At 39.0% G+C, this 17,973-nt stretch overlaps 1 protein-coding gene across 12 annotated transcripts in view; it reads left to right on the top strand.

Annotated features, from left to right (window-relative positions):
- Positions 1 to 17,973, top strand: part of NRXN3 (neurexin 3) — a 962,180-nt gene that overhangs the window by 690,263 nt on the left and 253,944 nt on the right. For all 12 annotated transcript variants that reach the window (XM_031048774.2, XM_031048773.2, XM_031048775.2 and 9 more), the window contains one exon: positions 15,478 to 15,659. In XM_031048774.2, the coding sequence (XP_030904634.1) occupies positions 15,478 to 15,659 (182 nt within the window). The remainder of the gene's footprint in view (positions 1 to 15,477; positions 15,660 to 17,973) is intronic.

Raw genomic sequence — 17,973 nt, 5'->3', positions numbered from 1 at the left:
TTGGGCAGAGAAGAGATTCAGAGCAGCCCTAAGGAGAAGGACTTGAGGTGTTGGTCGATGAGAAAATGAACATGAACTGGCTTCAGTGTATGCTTGCAGCCCAGAAAGCCAACTGTATCCTGGGCTGCATCAAAAGGAGCATGACCAGCAGGTTGAAGGAGGTGATCCTGCCCCTCTACTCTGCTCTCGTGAGGGCTCACTTGGAGTATTGTGCGCAGTTCTGGTGTCCTCAACATAAAAAGGACATGGAAGTGTTAGAACAAGTCCAGAGGAGGGCCACGAGGATGATCAGGAGACTGGAGCACCTCCCGTATGAAGACAGGCTGAGAAAGTTGGGGCTGTTCAGCCTGGAGAAGAGAAGGCTGCGTGGAGATCTCATAGTAGCCTTCCAGTATCTGAAGGGGCCCTACAGGGATGCTGGTGAGGGACTCTTCATTAGGGACTGTAGTGATAGGACAAGTGGTAATGGGTTCAAACTTAAACAGGGGAAGTTTAGATTGGATATAAGGAAGAAGTTCTTTACTGTGAGGGTGGTGAGGCACTGGAATGGGTTGCCCAAGGAAGTTGTGAATGCTTCATCCCTGGCGGTGTTCAAGGCCAGGCTGAACAGAGCCATGTGTGACATGGTTTACTGTGAGATGTCCCTGCCCATGGCAGGGGGGTTGGAACTAGATGATCTTGAGGTCCTTTCCAACCCTAACTATTCTATGATTCTGTAGTTTCTGTTGGTGCAGCATTATTCAGTATCTCTAGTTCAACTTCAGTGCAAGGTGCAGTCACTAAAAATTACTTTGTATCCATATCTTGTTATATTATTCTTGTTATATGGCATTCAGAATGATGCTTCTAAACATTAATGATCAAAAGTTTGAAAAACTAGCATTTATAAAAATTTCATCTTTCTTTCTCACCTTCCAAAGAAGTCAGGAGGTAAGTGATTATATGTGACTTGCATGCCTCTAGCTGTAACCTGTAGAGCCCTGTAGGATGAAAGTGCTGCAATCTGAGCAAGAATGAGTGACCCTTAACGCAGGGTTTAAGAGGTATTCCAGGCCTGGAGATGAAAGGATGAAGAACAAATCCTCTGTATTATTGAAGCGTGTGAATGGCATGAAAGAGCTAGAAGTAAATCAATAGTTTGCATTTACAGCACAGGAGTGGGGGGAAAAAAAATGGAATGGGATTTATTTTTCCACCTTATTTGAGCAAAATTTTTTCCCCCTCAGGGAGCACAGAGCTGAGCTTTTTGTGGAATTGTATGCCTTTGGCACCCTGGAAGGTGTACCCAAGAGAGAACTCTACCCTGTGTTGTCTCCCAGATAAGTGATTTAGTAATTAAATGCTTTATTGGGACTTCAGATGGCAGTTCACAAGAAAGCAGTAGAAACTGAAACTAAAATATTGAGGTTCAGTGCTTGTAAGATGGAGATAATATATACTTGAAATAGGAGTGAAGGAAATCTTTACCAATTTTAATTAAAGTTTCTCAGTGGGAGTAGGAGGTGAGGTTAGGAGGACATGGCTGACCCATTTTTAGCTTTTTCTTCTATTAATTTAACTTTTCTCCCTAAAACTTCTTAGCAATACCCATTAAATGCCATATGGTTCACTCACTGCTCCAGGAAATCCCTTCTCCATATCTAGATAGGTGGTTGGGTAGCACCTGTCACTGATCTACCTTAGCACTGTGTGGTGATGTGGCACATTACCTTTTAATATAATGGTAGATTCATTTCTAAGCCAAGCAAGTTAAATTCCTCCTCTTAGTTTGTATAGGTCCTCTTCAAGAATAGGAAATATCAGGGCATTTAGGATCATATACTACACACAGGTGTAAAAATGAAGCATTAAAGCAAAATTATGGTGTGTAAGAAAAGACAGTAAGTAGCCTTCTCTATGAGGAGATTATGAACGTTATCTGTAATATTCATAGAAACTTATTGCTTCTCTGTCCAAAGTCCCCTAGTACTTTCAATATGAAGCATAGGGAAATTGCTGCCATTATTAGATCAATGTGATCAGCCCAAGCCCCTTCGTTATCTTTGCTTGTATGACGTATGTGATTGCACTGTGCAACTGAAGGCCACATACTCAAGGCTTCAGGAGATGATGTGTTTTAGTCTATATTGTAACTGCTGAGCTTCTCAGGAAACATGGTAATAGCAATATCTTATTCTCAGTACTGTTGGGGCTGCTGTGCTGTGTGCCTGTATCACCCTGCTCTTCTGGAGATGGCTCAGGTTCAGCTTTGCCATTGAATCTCATGGCAGGATCCATTACTATGTATAGCTGTAAGATGGAGGCCATTTCAGTACAGTGTAAAAACTGTGATGCTAAGGCACTTTCTAGTGATACGATAAAAGACTATGGTGGGTGGCTTTTCTGGCTAAATTTCATCTTTTGTCTTGAAAGAAGGAAAACCAGGCAAGGGAGATGAGATGTCTCCTTTGAGTGATACTACATTTGTAATGGGGATAGCAGAGAATGCTGGGAAAGAACTGATACCAAAGACAAAGCAAACTGGCCCAGGTCAAGGTGAGCAAGTTATTCAGAGCCACTCTGGTTTTTCTCTCCCCCGCTGACTTTCTTCTACAGTTGTTCCTGAATGATCACAATCAGTATATCAAAATAAACGCTTTATAGAGTAAGGTAAAAGGAGTTGCTGGCAAGACTGTAAATCCTCTCATGGTACAAATGATAACTCAGCTCAAGAGCTCTTTTGTCCTGGGAATGCAAGAAGGAAATAAATTCCCAGAAAGTATCTGTCAGTCGGAATTGCTTTGCATTCATCATGCCAGCCCTCTGCATCATTCATGAATGTCATAAGAGACTGAAGAATTGGCACTTTATGGAGAGAATGATTAAACAACCATTATGCTTGTCTTCTTCTCTGGCATGGTACCTTTTAACAGATTGCCTGTATAACTCTTACGTATGTCCACCTCTCCTAATGGTCATTGTCCTTTCATGAGGGCAAGAAGAGGAGGCAATAGCAAGAAAGCATATAGCTTACATAACAGTTCATGCTGTGTTACTCGCTTTTGAGCTTTTGATACTTTTTTGTTTACACTCCCACTGTGTGACCTTGAGGAAGGTCAGAGAGCCTTGGGAATGAGTTTCTATAAATGTATTTCTTCTCATCACTGGCCTTCAAGTAGTTTTGAAAGACATCTTCTTATTTGAGGTGATGTTAAAAAGCTCAGAACTCTGATTTTATTTCCTTAGTAGACTGAACCAGCCCTATTTTGTCCTAGAAGACTAGGCAGTGTCTACAATACTAGCATAAGAGTGGGTTTCCAGAATGAAGTTTAGTACCAAGGACCTGAGATCCTTGGTACTTGGAATGTACTGTAGGCATTTTACTTCTGAAGTTTTACTGTGAATTAGCTCTTGTCTGGTCCTATAGTCTAATTACTTGTTAACAGCTGGATTGCATCTTCCAGTTTAGTTTTATTTGAAAGGAGTCAGTCTTGCGTACTCTGAGACTGCTCAGATGTGAACCAAAGCATGGCAAGTGGTGACAAATCAAGAAGTTTATTTCAAAAGGATGATGCTGAAATGCTAATGGCTGGCAAAAGGTTAGGTCTCTGAAAATCTGCTTCCTATTCCCAACTCTGCTGCTGATTTTAGCATGTTAGATTTGGTGAAACTCATGCCTTCTGGGGTTCTGATGACTAAAACCCAATATTTCTGGCTCAACTCTTTTTAGCATTCAAGCCTGAAAATTTGGGGTTGATCTCCTGCAATGAAGACCGTAAATGTAAACTCTCATTTCTGTTTTAATACCCATGACTAAGGAAATGTGTCATTTCCTTAGGGAAATGATACTGTGAGAACAGGTATGTAAGGAAGGATGAAGCATTACCTACATTTAACAGAAACAGAACCTTGGCTGCAAACTGGCCATACAAGATGTTACACAATTTGGTCTCTGTCCATCTTGGACCATATTTAAGCCATTTTGTTACCGTTCAGATTCTGTAAAACTGTAGTGAACTAATATCCCTGTTCTTCCTCCAAGCCCCAAATAAGCTGTGATGCCTGCTGTGCTTCTGATTGTGAACACTAGTTTCTCTATTCAGCTTCTCTGGCATGCTGCCTTCTGGGCTTCTCCAAGGACATCCTCTCTATGTGCTCTTTTTTCAGGAAGTACCAATAAATGAGAAATTGCATCCAGATTCCAACTCTTTTTGGCAGCAGAACGCAACTGAGAAATACTTCCATCTAGCTTTACTAAATTTAGTCACAGTTGCACCTAATGAAGTCTCTTTCCAGGTGGTGGTTAACTTCAACTTCAGTAAACATGTCCTGCGGGGGTCACAGTAGTTGGGTACATTTTTCTGGGCATTTCTACACAGCAAATTTTGTATTTCAGTTGGAATGTTTGTAACTTCTTTTGATCTCTTACTCTGCATAGTGGTTCTAGGCCTTTTGTCTTCCTGTAATGAAAATTCTGTATTTGTTACAAGCAGCATGGGGTTTTATTGTAGGATGCTTTTAATGCTCTGTGGAATGCAAAACAGAACAAACAAAAAGACTTGGAGGAATTGTCCTTGTGGGCCTTTTCTAGATTGACATCTCTCATCTGGCTGCCTAAAGCTGCAGAAGCTGAATTTGATGACACAACAGATGACTTTACTGAATGGGATGACTTTAAGGGCTAAAGGTGCTGTTATGATAAAAGTCTGCAAGGCAAGTTTGACACTGAGCAGATAGATGTGGGAGCAAATTATTATGTCTTCCAGTACAAGAACTAGGGAACACATATGCTATTTAGCAAGAGCAAGTATGAAAAAGGTGATTCTTCACACAAAAAAAGAAATAGTGTTTCTTCACTTGGGCTGGAGAAAACCTCAGGAAGTGTCTAGTCCAAACCTCTGCCTAGAGCAGGGTCATCTGTGAGATCAGATCAGGTTGTTTGTGGTTTTATATAATCAGATCTTGAAAACCTTCACACAGACTCGAGAATCATCTTGGGCAATCTGTTTGACTGCCTAAGGAGACTGTTCTTATGAAGAAGAAACCTTTTCCTTCTATCAACACGCACTCTCTCACTTCAGGTTATGTCTATTGCATCCTGTTCTCCAGCTGCACACCACTGTGAAGAGCCTGCCTTTGTCTTCTCAATAACCTCCCTGAAGGTGCTGTGAGACTGCCCTTAAGTCCCTTGAAGTTGTGTTATCTTCAGGCTGAATAAGTCCGAATCCTTTGGCCTTTCCTCACAAGGCAGGCATTTCTGTCACCTGACTATTCATAGCCCTTCATTGAATTTTCTTCAGTTTGTTAGTTCAAAGCTAGATGCATTATTCTAGATGCAGTCTAAAAAGCACTAAGTAAAGGGAAATAATCAATTAATCTACAGGCTATGGTCCTGTTAATAGAGTACAGGATTCTGTAGGCTGCTTTTGCTGATGAGGTCACAGCTGGCTACTTTTTTGCTTTCCTACATCACTGCAGATTTGTGAGTCACTGCTAAAGGTTTGTAAGTCATTGTTGTGCATGCAAAACTTCTAAATATATGCAAGGAGAGACTGTCTAAGTACTTGGAAATAGATCTCTTTGGGATTACTGCATAAACAAGCTACATGAAACTGAGTGAATTGCTGAAAAGGCTCATAGTCTGGGTGCATACTTTAAGGAAATATGCATAGTTTTCACTGGGTGTCCACTTAGGATCAGTCCTGAAGACATGACAGTAAACTAGCCAGATTCTTGTCTGACCAATTATGTTGTTATAATGTAAATGAAGATGTTACTGAAACATATTCCTAGTTGCAGTCTGTTATGTTTATCTTGATATGCCTATGGTCGTCTGTCAGACTGGATAAAACCCAGTGTTAGAAATATTTTGTTCATGATCCTCAGAGTGAAATTAATACTCAAATGAGGGCAAGTACTGCAATTGGTCAGTTTGTTTATTATAAAAAGATAATTATTATTAAAAAGATTATTATTATTGCCATAGGACAGATTAGAAAAAAATATAGAAATTGAGCAAGCATTTGGAGTGCACAGAGATAGTCACCAACATGAATTCAGTGGCGTCCGGAGGGTCCATAGTCATCTTCAGTGGCAGGTGGCCACCCCAGTGATTACTTTTGTCCCATTTTATTATGTGCTAGGGGGAAGTACCTCTGTTCTTAATGTCACGTACTGCACATTCCTGGTTAATCATGTGCGTCTGGTTTTGCTGGTCTTGCTCCTCAACGCACATGTCTGTCAGCAATCCTTGAGATAATAGACATCAAGCTTTGAGACAATAGACCTCAGTTTCTCACAGCAATCCTTGAGACAATGGATGGTGGAGTTTGATTTCAGTTCAGTCTTTTACATTATCTTTGGTCCATTTTAGTCAGTAGCTAATCCCTAAATTCCTTCTGAGATGATAAACATCCCCAACATATGCCATGTGGCAAATTCATATTTGGGAAAAAAATCAGGCTTCCCAGCACCCCAGATTTAGGGAAATCTGTAGTTCAAGCGTAAACTACGTTGGATCTTCTTGTAGTTCTAGGTACACTCCCTTGCTCTCTCCCTTTTCCTCTTCCAATCTTCTTAATACAGTGTAACTAATAAGAAGTAGCATACTGTCTGATCCAATTGTTGGATGACACACACATACTGTGAGGAAAGTGACTTGTATTAATTTGCTGTCATTAAAAAAGAAACAGAAAGCAGGCGTCATCTGAATTGCTGCTTCCGTTTTCTATTAGTCTTTGAGATTTTATAACTCCTTCTCTTTTCTGTATAGAGAAAGCTTGTTCATGTTTTAAAGTGGGAAAGGAATTTCAGTTTCATGTCAAAAAAAGTCTGCTTTTTGAGATGTGAGATGACTGTGGTGTTCAATCTGGGCCTTAGAGGGTTTGTCAAGGGAAGAGTGAGCACCCTGAAAGGAAAAAGAGTTAGTTCATGAAAACTCATTTTAAGCACAGAAGCTTGGGAGGGTTTTTTGAGGATTAGACTGGAAGCTTTGCATTTTTCAGGGCTTTTTCTTCTTTCTGAGGCAATTTAAAGCTCTTAATAAATAAAAGGATGTTTCAGCTGTCATGTCATAACAAGTATCAGGTCTGTCTTGTTTCCTCCTAGGAGGGATCCTGTGATGGAACAATCAAGTGAGCCAGATGGTGGTTAGACCCTCTGTAACCCTTTTTAACACCATCCCCCCTTCTTTTTTTTTTTAATGAAGCAGGTGTTTGTATTAATACCTTTTGAACTCGGGGTGTGGAAAGTACAGCAACCAGGGCACAGAGATGTACAAGTGATAGAGATGGTCTTTAGGAGAAGTGAGGAGTAAAACTTTTCATTCTGATTGATGATACTCAGTTTTGAATAGGTTCACATTTCTTTACGTGAGTGATTGAATGACAGTAACTCAACGGTGTTCCTGGGATATCTTGATATTGCAGATCATTCCACATACTGCAAGAACACTAGTGTATATGCTTGAAGCAGGGGTGAGGAGGAGGGAGGCACAGATGCCTAGGGTTTGTGGTTTTTTTCTTCCTAAGCTCTCATTCATTCTTTGGTCTATGAATTTGTTTAGTGTAATGTGAAGTGATATAGGAAGAAGAGGAGTAACAGATTAGGAAAACAACATAGTTGAAGTTTAAGGTTGAGGGCAACTGGATGACAGCTTATAATCAGAGAAGAAAGGATAGCTGTTCTCAAGATGGATGGCTTGGTAAATATGGAAGGCCAGAAGGAAAGGGGCTGACATGCTACTTGGTACCTGTGATGTTCATTTATTTCTTTTAATCCTAAACCCATTTATTAATTTTAAATTCAGTCAGATCACTTCTCTCTTGATCTCTTTTTTTTTCCTTCCATTCTTAATCTCTTAGATAATGGTAGCTGGAAATGTTATACATTTAATGTAACAGCAAGGCAAAGAAGTTATATGCAGTGCATTTAGTATGTTTCTATGGGACAATACCTATAGAAGTAATTTAAAATAAATAAAATCACAAAGGCTGGAAATGGGAAACACCTGTTAGGCCATCTCTAGACAATATAGATGTTGCAGCACACCTACACTTGACCTAATTCAGGTGATTTCAAGTAATGAAGAATCAGATAAATCATCCATGCTCTTTGGGACTATATTGCAAAACTAGGTAAAAACTGTACCTATTTTCACCACTATTGTAAGTGCATATGGACACTGTTGCATTTCTTTGACTGTCCTCAAAATATTCTTTTGCCACTCATTCAGTATTGTCACTCCTAAGAAATTTATTTAAAGGAAATTTGGAGTTGCACAGTGCACATAGTCAGGAGTTAAGCTGGAAAAACAGCTGTCAGATGCTTCATTTTTTACTTAGACAATGTATGTCCTTTTGACAGTGTACATGTATTAACTGATGTTTTATTCTCTGTGTTTCAATGTGATAAGCTTTAGGGGAGCAATAGATAGAAGCCATTTTAAAGTTCTGGTGCTCTTTTCTGGTTTGTGCAATATGTATTGCTTACTTAAACTCCCCTTAGAGCTGGTGCTCAAAGCATGGCTCACTTTTCCTCAAGAGTGTAGCAAGCATAAATAAATAAGATGTTGAACTGTCTGACCAAGTTAAGGCCTGAGGAACTATGCCACTATTGTTTCCCTCACTGGAAACTGTGTGGTCAGACAGGCAGTTAACCCCCATTTGTGAACATATGGAAGACACCTTGATTTTGGGGCAATGATCAGATTAATCTGATCAGATTTCAGACAAAACCTCCAGTCTATTTTATCAGTTTTCTATTAGAACAGAAATTGGGTTTAGCAGCTTGTTGCTTTTTCTCCACTTGTTAGGGCAGAATAGCTTTGTATATACCATGATTTTGGGAACTGCTTTTTCATGATGTGACCAAGTAATAATGCTTCCTGCTGCAGTAAATTTCATCTCCTTACTGAGTTTCTGCAGATGTATCCCTGATCAATTCTCACTTGCTTTCTTGCCAATATTCTGGTCTGCATTCCTTTACTAGTGGCTTTTGTAGTGATGGAAATAGTAAATGAACTGCCTGAAATATACTGTCCACGTACAATGAGGAAAGGGTCACCATTACTTGCTTTCTCTTATTTCTGTGACTTTGTCAAAACTTTCAGCTTTTCTTATTGAGACTTTGTGGGAATTTTTTAATGTCTGCATAAACTATCAGGTCTCCATTGCGTCTTGAAAACAACCTAAAGTTCAGTTCCCAGTCAAAAAAGAGCAAAATGCCATCATCACAAATTTTCCTATAGTTGAATTGATAGCTTCTTGTTAGAGAGCAGAAGGTTATGATTATTAATAAACATGGTAGAGCCTTTACAGCAGCATATGAGATACCCCAAGAGACACATCAGAAATACTGGACTAAGCAGAAAATATAGTAAAAATATAGTAGGCACAAAATGGGAGTGGGGACAGGAAGTCCAAGAAAAACAAGCAATGGGTGGGAAAAATGCAGTAAGGTTCTTTTATTTGTATACTTAAAAGTCCTTGACTTTAAAAATTGTGTCTTCCATTTCTTCTCTGGGTAATGTAAAACAGAGTTTCCAGTCCTTTTACAAAAAGGAAACAATACCTATAGTTTTGGGAATTCTGTACAAGAGAATAAAGACATAATAGTTGAAGGAAAGGTATATGCCTCATCTTGCATGTTACTTTAGGTAAGAAGGTGTTATGAAGTCTACATGCCTCATGTGTTTTGGCAAATTACCACCACAATCAGTATGTTTGTTTGTGTTGGGTCATGACTGACAGAGGGCTGCAGAGCACCCAACATAGGAGGAGGCTGTGATCCACTCTGTATGATCACAGCCAGCTCTGGTATAGATGAAAACAACACACCATGTGCCAGAACTTCAGCCTGTCAGAGGAGCACATGGTGCTGCTGTTTAAGAAAGGGGAGTACCTACTGATAGGTGACCTGTGTCAGAGCAGGGACACCCCGGAGGAGTGGTGCCCTGAGAAGAGACCTGCACAGAAGTGAGGGACTGGGACTTGTGGAGGGACACATCCAGCACATGGGACACCCCTGAGGGACTAGGAACTGGGGCCAGTGGAGGGATCTGCACAGCAGCAGGGACACCCCTGAGGGGCTGCAGCTCCTGGATAACCCATGCTGAAGCATATAAGGTAAATAAGAATCAAGGAATGGTAAAAAGAAATCTCTGTTCACCAACCGCTACCTCCTGCACTGCCTGTTGTCTCATTAGAGCCCAGAGGGACAGAGGACTAGAAAGGGGAAGGAGATTTGGTGGACTGGAACTGAAAGGAACTTCCTCTAAGTGCTTGTTAATTGTTGTCTTGTTAATTGTTTCCCAATGCCTGAATTGGCAATTAAAAGTTTATGTTAACTTTCAGTAAAACCAATTAAGCAAGATTATCCCAGTTGAGACTAGTTTGCCTGTGACAGTGTTGTCACAAAAGAATGCGAGACCCTGGTCATAGATTTTGGTGTTAACTCATGTGATTATTATAGCTTTTAAATTGGCCTGTGTTTCTCATAGTTTTCATCTTAAAGGTACTTTTCAGTTGTGAAAACCTGAACTGTAGCATTCATAGGATGTTAAACTTGTACTTATATACCAGTATGGTCACAGTTGCTGCAGTTAACCCAGTGAATCAACATTGCTAGAGTACCTGTCAGGTGTTGCCTTTTCCTGCAACAGGAAAACAAGTATGTGTGCTGTGCTGTAGCTGAGGCAAAAGGGGCTGTTGATGGCTTAGTAGGTATAAATAATTTGCAATAGAATATTTAATGTGGGGAGATTCACAGGATCCTAAGGCACAAAAGAAGTTGTACAGATGTGACAGACTTGTTTTTTACTGCTCTACAGAATTAGTTTTAGGCAGGATATAGCTGCTGCTGTATACTGTGTTGATTGAAGGAGACTCTTCCTTAAGATAGGTTTTTGAAGTCGTTGGGAGATGATGAGGAAACAGTGATAACTAATTTAAAATTAGAGGTGGAGGTTCCAACTTCAACTAAATGTTTCTTAGCACAACTCATTGGGAGGCTTTATTTACTGTGGCTTATAACATTGCTTATAACTTTTCTGTTAGGAATTTTCCATGAAGTGTATTGCCTCAAACTATTTTGTTTTGACTGAAACCGGATAATCTAACAGCTTTGTGCATGACTATAGCTAGCAAATACACAATATCTTAAGCTAGATATGCAGAATTTAAATAACAGCATTGTCATGTGTATTGCAACATAACCATCTATCTGATGTTTAAATCTGTAAACACCAAAGTTGGAGATAAAAGTTAAGTAATTTCTGGGAGAAATCAACTGCCACTCTGCCAAACTAGAAGTTTCTGAGTTTATGAGCTTTTTGTGTGCTAACCATGTAATGGCATTCTAGTAGCTTAAGTCTGTAGGGAGTGTTGCCTCACTGTGTAGCTCTTAATTTCTGTGAGCTCCCATAGCTGACCAATTTCAGCACGCAGCGTTCCAGCTGTGTAGCTGAACATACTGTGTTTCCATTTGTTCTCACATGTCAGTAGAGTATACCTGGCCCAGGGCACTGTGAGAAGTGAGATTGCTCTCAGCTGACTGGAGAAATAATTTTGTGAGCTCATCTTTGATAATTCTTTTTTCTCTCAACAGTGCAGGTTGAAGTCAGTGTTGTGTAGTTGAAGTTGCTGTAATAATAAATCAATGAAATTATTCTGTCTATAAGACTTTTCTGTTTTCAGGGCACAGTTGGTGTTGTGTTTATGAAAGGAGATACGTAAGTAAACCTTGAACAACAAGGAAAAATTAAATAGCAAGTGGCTGCTCATTAACAGTGTATTATCCATTGTCTGTCTTGAATAGAAAGTGTCTTGGAAAAAATAAGTGTTCTTGTGTAATAAAGAGGTCTGTAACAAAGCTTAGGTGCAATAACAGTATCTCAAGCTAAACAGGCTTTCAGTTCATCAGATATTTTCTTTAACCAAGTTCTTCACTTTAGTCTATGATTCTCTGCAATACCACAAGTAAATAGTTATGTATTTAACATCAGAAAGGAACTGGAGGTAAATTAGTCCAACCTTAAAGCAAGGCCAACCAGATAGAGTTGTTCAGGCCTTGTCAAGTTCTGGTGAAGCTGAAATCTCCTTTCCTGAAGTCTAGGTTTGTAATTCTCCTGTTTGTCTTGTTTGATTCTCTTGGAGTGTCAAACTCTGTAAACTAATGATTGCTGCAGTCAAATAGAAGCTTTTAAATGCATTGTGGGGTGTAGGATGTCTTTTGTTTGTGTTTTTGTTTTGGTTGTTTGGGTTTGTTTTTTTTATGTTGTTGGGTTGGTTTTGGTTGTTGGGTTTGTTTTGGTTTGGTTTGCTTTCAGTGGTGTTTTTAAAGTGATCACAGTGTGGTAGTAGCTCTTGTTATCCTTCCTCTTCCACTTTTACTTGATGTTTGCACCTTGAGTTTTCAGACTAGAGTGAACTTTTATGCATACTCTGAGAAAAACTTAGTATTGGCACAATGTTAATATGCCATCTCTTTCCAAACAAGGCAGTGGGTATCCTGTATACCCTTGAAAAGGTGGGGAAGGGAAAGGACATTATATACCCAATAAATTATTGTATATTCAGCTACAACACGGGTAAAGCGAGTGGCTGTATGTCATTATGCAGGTAATTCTGATCTGGACAAGAAGGAAACAACTGCTGGCCACCAGGCTTCTGTTACCACATTTGTTTGGGCTGTGCTGCTCTGGTTGTTGCATGTGAATGATGTTTGTATGCAGAACCAAAGTACTGAATATCTTCAGATTAGGCCTAGAAGCAAAATCATGTTCTGTGAGGAGAAAATCAGCTCTGTTAAGCTGTTAAGCAGTTAAGTCCCATGACAGGCCTATGAAGATATAATTGATTCTAATTGGTGCTCACAGAAGCATTGATATGTTCTACCTGCAGCCAAATGGCTCTTGGAGAGACAAAGAAATCATCTGTCTTCATAAGCAGTTTAGAACTCTCTCCCGAGCTTGTCTTTGCTGCTGAAGGTCCTGGTAACTTATACAAAGAAAAGCAGAAAATCTTGCAGTTCCAGTGAGAATAATTTAGGAAAGTGGGTTTTAATATATGAAGCCATCAACAATTAAGAAACTCATCTTGTTCTGCTTTAAATGTTAGTATGCTTTAGTCTGTAATGCAAATACACAAGATTTTTATAACTGATAACCTGAAGGAAGATATTTGTAACTTAGCTTACAGTGGGCTATTGATATACCTGGGCATGGGGGGAAGACCTAGGTAATGCAATACCCAATAATCTCCAACTATCTCTCTAATCAAGAAGTTTCAGATACAGTTCAGAAGGCCTTTAAACAAACAGGCAAAACCCCTTTCTACATATCTTACAATAGTTGCACACCCTTCATCTTGAAATCAAAGCTGAATCAGAAGATAAGAGTTCAGTCTGTAAAATTATTTTTTTCTGAAACCTAAATGATACATATGCACAGTTCCAAAATGCCAATGTGCTCTTTGGTTAATTCAGAATTATGACTGAAATTTCCTATCTAACCCTGATTTCAGACACATTTGTTTGAATTTACTGAGGGCATGTTCTGGTGTATATGCACAGACCTGGAAGGAAAGAAACACGGATTTATTTATTTATTGGGTCATCTGTTCACAAATAATTTCCTTTCTGTGTGCTGAGTTGTTGATGTCCGTTTTGGTAATGTGTGCCAGGATGTCCAGAGGAAGCATCTTAAGTGAGGGTGAAGTGTAGTAATTATTTCTACTAATGTGTAGTATTGATTTGGAATTCAGGTCATAAGGGGCTTTAGCAGAGCTGCAGCTTTGTAGGCAAGTGTAGCAGTTACCCATATATGATCTGACCTGTTTCTGAGTCTCGCTACATTTAGTCTATTCAGTTTTGCTTGATACAAGTTGCTGGCTGGTATATGAAGAGCATTAGCAGGGAAGAGATCAAAGACATCATCCGTTGTAGTTTCACTCAGATTAGAAAATGTGAAAATGTGCCCAGTAATTGCCTATACTTTCTACAGATATTTCATCCCTAATGCAGTAATGGGAGCTAGTTATTTTTGCTTACTATTTTGTAGCTTGTGACCCATTGCAATAGTGCTTAGAAAATGAGGTGCATTAAGTGGCTGAAGCATTGAAAAGTGTTGTTCCTGTCCTGCCTGTAGATTTGGGTCTAGAACAGCAATTTTAGCTATATTTTCCAAGAAACTCAGGAGCTGATTTTGTAACTGCTGAGTTATAAAATCCTTCTCCTAACTCAGAGTGTTGAGTACAAGGCATAATGTGAGTTCCAAATGCTTTCGCTTCTCAGCTTTCTCATCTGCGACAATAATTCTCCACTTGCGGGTCTGTCTTGCTCAGCTCAGATGGCCCTTATAAATGTGCGAGGACTGTACTTGGCTTTGTAGAGGTTTGGTGTTGTCCTTAAAAACAAGGTCAAGGAACAAATTCCCAGGCTCACTGTAAAGACAAACAGCGCTGGGAATACATGGACTAGATATCCAAAAGTCTTGGAGGTACCGTGAAAAGGGTAGTCTCCCACTGTGCATGAATAGTCTTCAGCTGAAGACAAGTCCAGCCTCAAGGAGAACTTACAAATATTCCCTTTGACTCCCCATATTAAATCCCATGCTTCTAAAACAGATGTGGCTTGTTTTTTTCCCTGAACAGCAGTGTCCCATATGTCATTTTCTGGGATATCAGCACTAATGAAATCATTCATTCTTGATAAGCTCTTCACTTATCTTTATCTTCAATGCTGCTTGTCTTTTATTATTTAAGAACCAATAAAATGTACTTCCTCAGGTTGCATACATAAGAATTTTTTGAGTGATTTATACCTTAAGAGGAAGCTTGCTTGTTTGTAGTTCCCCTGCTGTGATGTAGGAAGATGACGATGTTCTGAATAACATACATACAAATTTAAATTGCTCTTTGAAGTGTTTGTGAGTCTTGAGTGTGTGCTCATCTGAAGGGTGAACTTTCCATAAGGAGGAAATCACATTGTTTGTTACTGAGTCTAATGGTGCAAGGCTAATGGGGAAGGAACAGATATGTTTTGTCTGATAAAAAGCTGCTTCACCTTCATATCTCCTTCCATCAGAAAAAGTGTCTAGCAGTATAGAGCCATGGCTCTACAAAGGAAAGCTTACAATTTTTTTAGAAGGAACAGTATATGTGCAAAGTTGTAGAGGTCAGTCTAGAGCACACTTTCATGTGTGTCTTATAGCGTGTATGGAATCAATTCCAGTATCAAAGATGCATCATAATGTCATTTGTCACAAAATAGAAGGTTTTTAATAAGTGGTGTTCTGGACCCTTACATTACCCCTTACCTGGACCCTTCTCTGTGTTCCACCAGTAGTCTGGCCAGCAGAAAGCATTAATTTCACCCCTTAAGCTAATGAAAGTGTATGCTTGCTTATATTCTTCCTTGCAGAATTCATGGCAGTATTACCAGAATTAGCAAATAAATTAAATGCATAGCTAATACTTTTTTCTTTGAATTTGTGTTTTGTAGCTGGTGCCACATATATATTTGGGAAGAGTGGAGGTCTCATCCTGTACACCTGGCCAGCTAATGACAGACCGAGCACAAGGACAGACCGTCTTGCTGTAGGCTTCAGTACAACAGTGAAGGATGGCATTCTTGTTCGGATTGACAGTGCCCCTGGGCTTGGAGATTTTCTGCAGCTGCACATAGTGAGTATGGATACACCCATGTCCATGACAGACATGGATTTCTGTTAACTGAAAATACATTTGAAGAAAACTGTTACTCTAAAATAGTATGTGTACCCTGCACTCTGTATCTTCAATATGCATCATATTAACCTGCCTTAGGTAGTTCTTTAGGATTTTGTTGAATTACTGAATGGGATGAACATTACTGAATGGGATGAAACCAAAACTTGATGCCAGAAGAAATTGGAAAGGGGCCAAGACACACACACAAATAAAAAGCAATTGCAAAAAGAGCCTTATGAGATTCAGTCGTGGTAGGGTTTATTAAAAAAGCGTTACTCTATTGTGGTTTATGCACAGTCCTGAATACAGCTGAATTTATGGTGGAGAATATTATTTTTTCTCAGAGGGCAAGGAATTAAATGGAGTGATAGAGTTGGGTTTTTTTCTCTCACTGAGAAGGTTCAGTGAAAACTGACAGATACTCAAGCTGATGTAACTGCTTTCTCTAGTGGGATAACTCAGAATAAGAATTTCATGTTTCAGCAAAACATGGCTTTGCGAGAAGAAAATGGTCTTTTTTTGTGAAAGCAAATATTAATAGAGAAACTTGAGTGAAGGTGGATTTAGGGAGAGTCAAATTGTTTGAGGAAACGAGAACACTAGAACCGGAAATTTTTGGAGTTATTTCATGTGGTGCTCTGGGAGGAGAAGAGTTAGTTTGCTTTCTTTTCATTTGCAAAGTTAGCAAAGAGGTTTACTAGAGGTAGAAACTGGTAAGTTTACTCAATGCTCAAATTATTTCCAAAGTTTATGCATTAATTCATAATGGGCCATTTGCAGGTTCTCAATGAGCTGGAGAGTTGTTGACATTCACAGAAAACTGCTGCTGCCATGTTCAGAATCATGTTGAAGAACTGGATATGTTGCAGGGTGGTTCTGAAATAAGGGTCAGGGCTAGAACTCATTGCCAGCATTTTAAGTGGGTTTATTTTGAATGTTGTAAAATGCAGATTTCTTTGAATGGGTTAGAATGTGGTCGTGAGCCATTAGACTGTCACCACTTCTGGTTTCTCTCTTTTTGTAATACGTCCAAATATTTAGTTTGTGTTTCGTGCTGGAATGAAAGCAAGATCAGATCTTGGCATTTTTTAAAAGGAAAAGACTTCTGCTTGCTTTCTTAAAAACAACAACAAAAAAAGAACTAAAGAATACTTTGTAGAAGTGAACAGTGTTAAGCCTAGTGGATTGGAATTCTGTCAACGCACATTAGGCAAAAGTGGTTGGATATGTTTGAGCAAGAGATTGTATGATCCTGAAATGCTATAATACAACGTGTAATATGCTTTTCAATTAACTGGAGAACAGTATTCTTGGCATGTAAGAAGTGCAGAGATATGAGTTTATTCAGTCTTAGGAAAAGAAGTCTAGGGATGGGATCCTGTTGCTTTTGGCGACTAATGGGATGTTACAGAAAAAAAAAGAAATTAGGCTTTTTGTGCTAGTCAGTGGAAAGAACAGGTGAAATGGACAGAAATGCCAGAAAAGAAATTTTAGTCCTGCATTAAAAACTTCCACAATGAGTCTTTTCAGAGTTAATGATGAAAGTACGTAGTTTTTCTCTATATGTGGGTCTTGAATATTCTCAACTCTACCATTAAAAATGAGTCCCACTGATGCTACTTTTATTTTGATTTTATTTTTTTAATTATAGCTAACTTTGCTGGATGATTTGAAACAAGCAACACAAGTTGAACCCGAGCTCTAAGCATTCATTAAAAAAAAAAATAATAATTCTCTTTCCAATCACTTTTGGAAAGGAAAGGAATGAAAGTTTTTCTGCTTTCTTCCTATATATTTTGCTCAAACTACTCTGAATGGCATGTTGCTAGTTCTACATATCTAAATCAAAGTTATTAATTGTGGTTTATATTAATGCTAAAAGTTCTGTTGACTGTTTCCTGTGTAGTTTGGCCAATTTTATCCCTGAAGATGTTCACTAGTAGCAAATTTCCTGGATTAATAGTGGGCAGGCCTCTTCTTCCAGGACCTTGCTAGATATTCCAGTCATACTTCCCTAGGTGTTCTGTTGGTGATAAGAGGTGAAAAAAAGCCACTTGGTGATCATTGTTTTCTAATGTGCTTCACTAAACTAAAATTTAATCCAAAAGTTGTAGAATAGGCTATGGTTTATCAACATCTGATACTATTTTAAAGATTGTAAATGTGACTCATACTCTGCTAAGATTTTATAATAGTATGCCTGCTTTTTGAATATCACTTATGTTCTGGAGTGTTCATTATACTTTCTTTCTATTTATAAAGTTCAAAT

The sequence above is a fragment of the Melopsittacus undulatus genome, chromosome 4 (genome assembly GCF_012275295.1).
Source record: "Melopsittacus undulatus isolate bMelUnd1 chromosome 4, bMelUnd1.mat.Z, whole genome shotgun sequence".
Lineage (NCBI taxonomy): Eukaryota > Metazoa > Chordata > Aves > Psittaciformes > Psittaculidae > Melopsittacus > Melopsittacus undulatus.
This window is presented reverse-complemented; position numbering and strand designations above follow the sequence as displayed.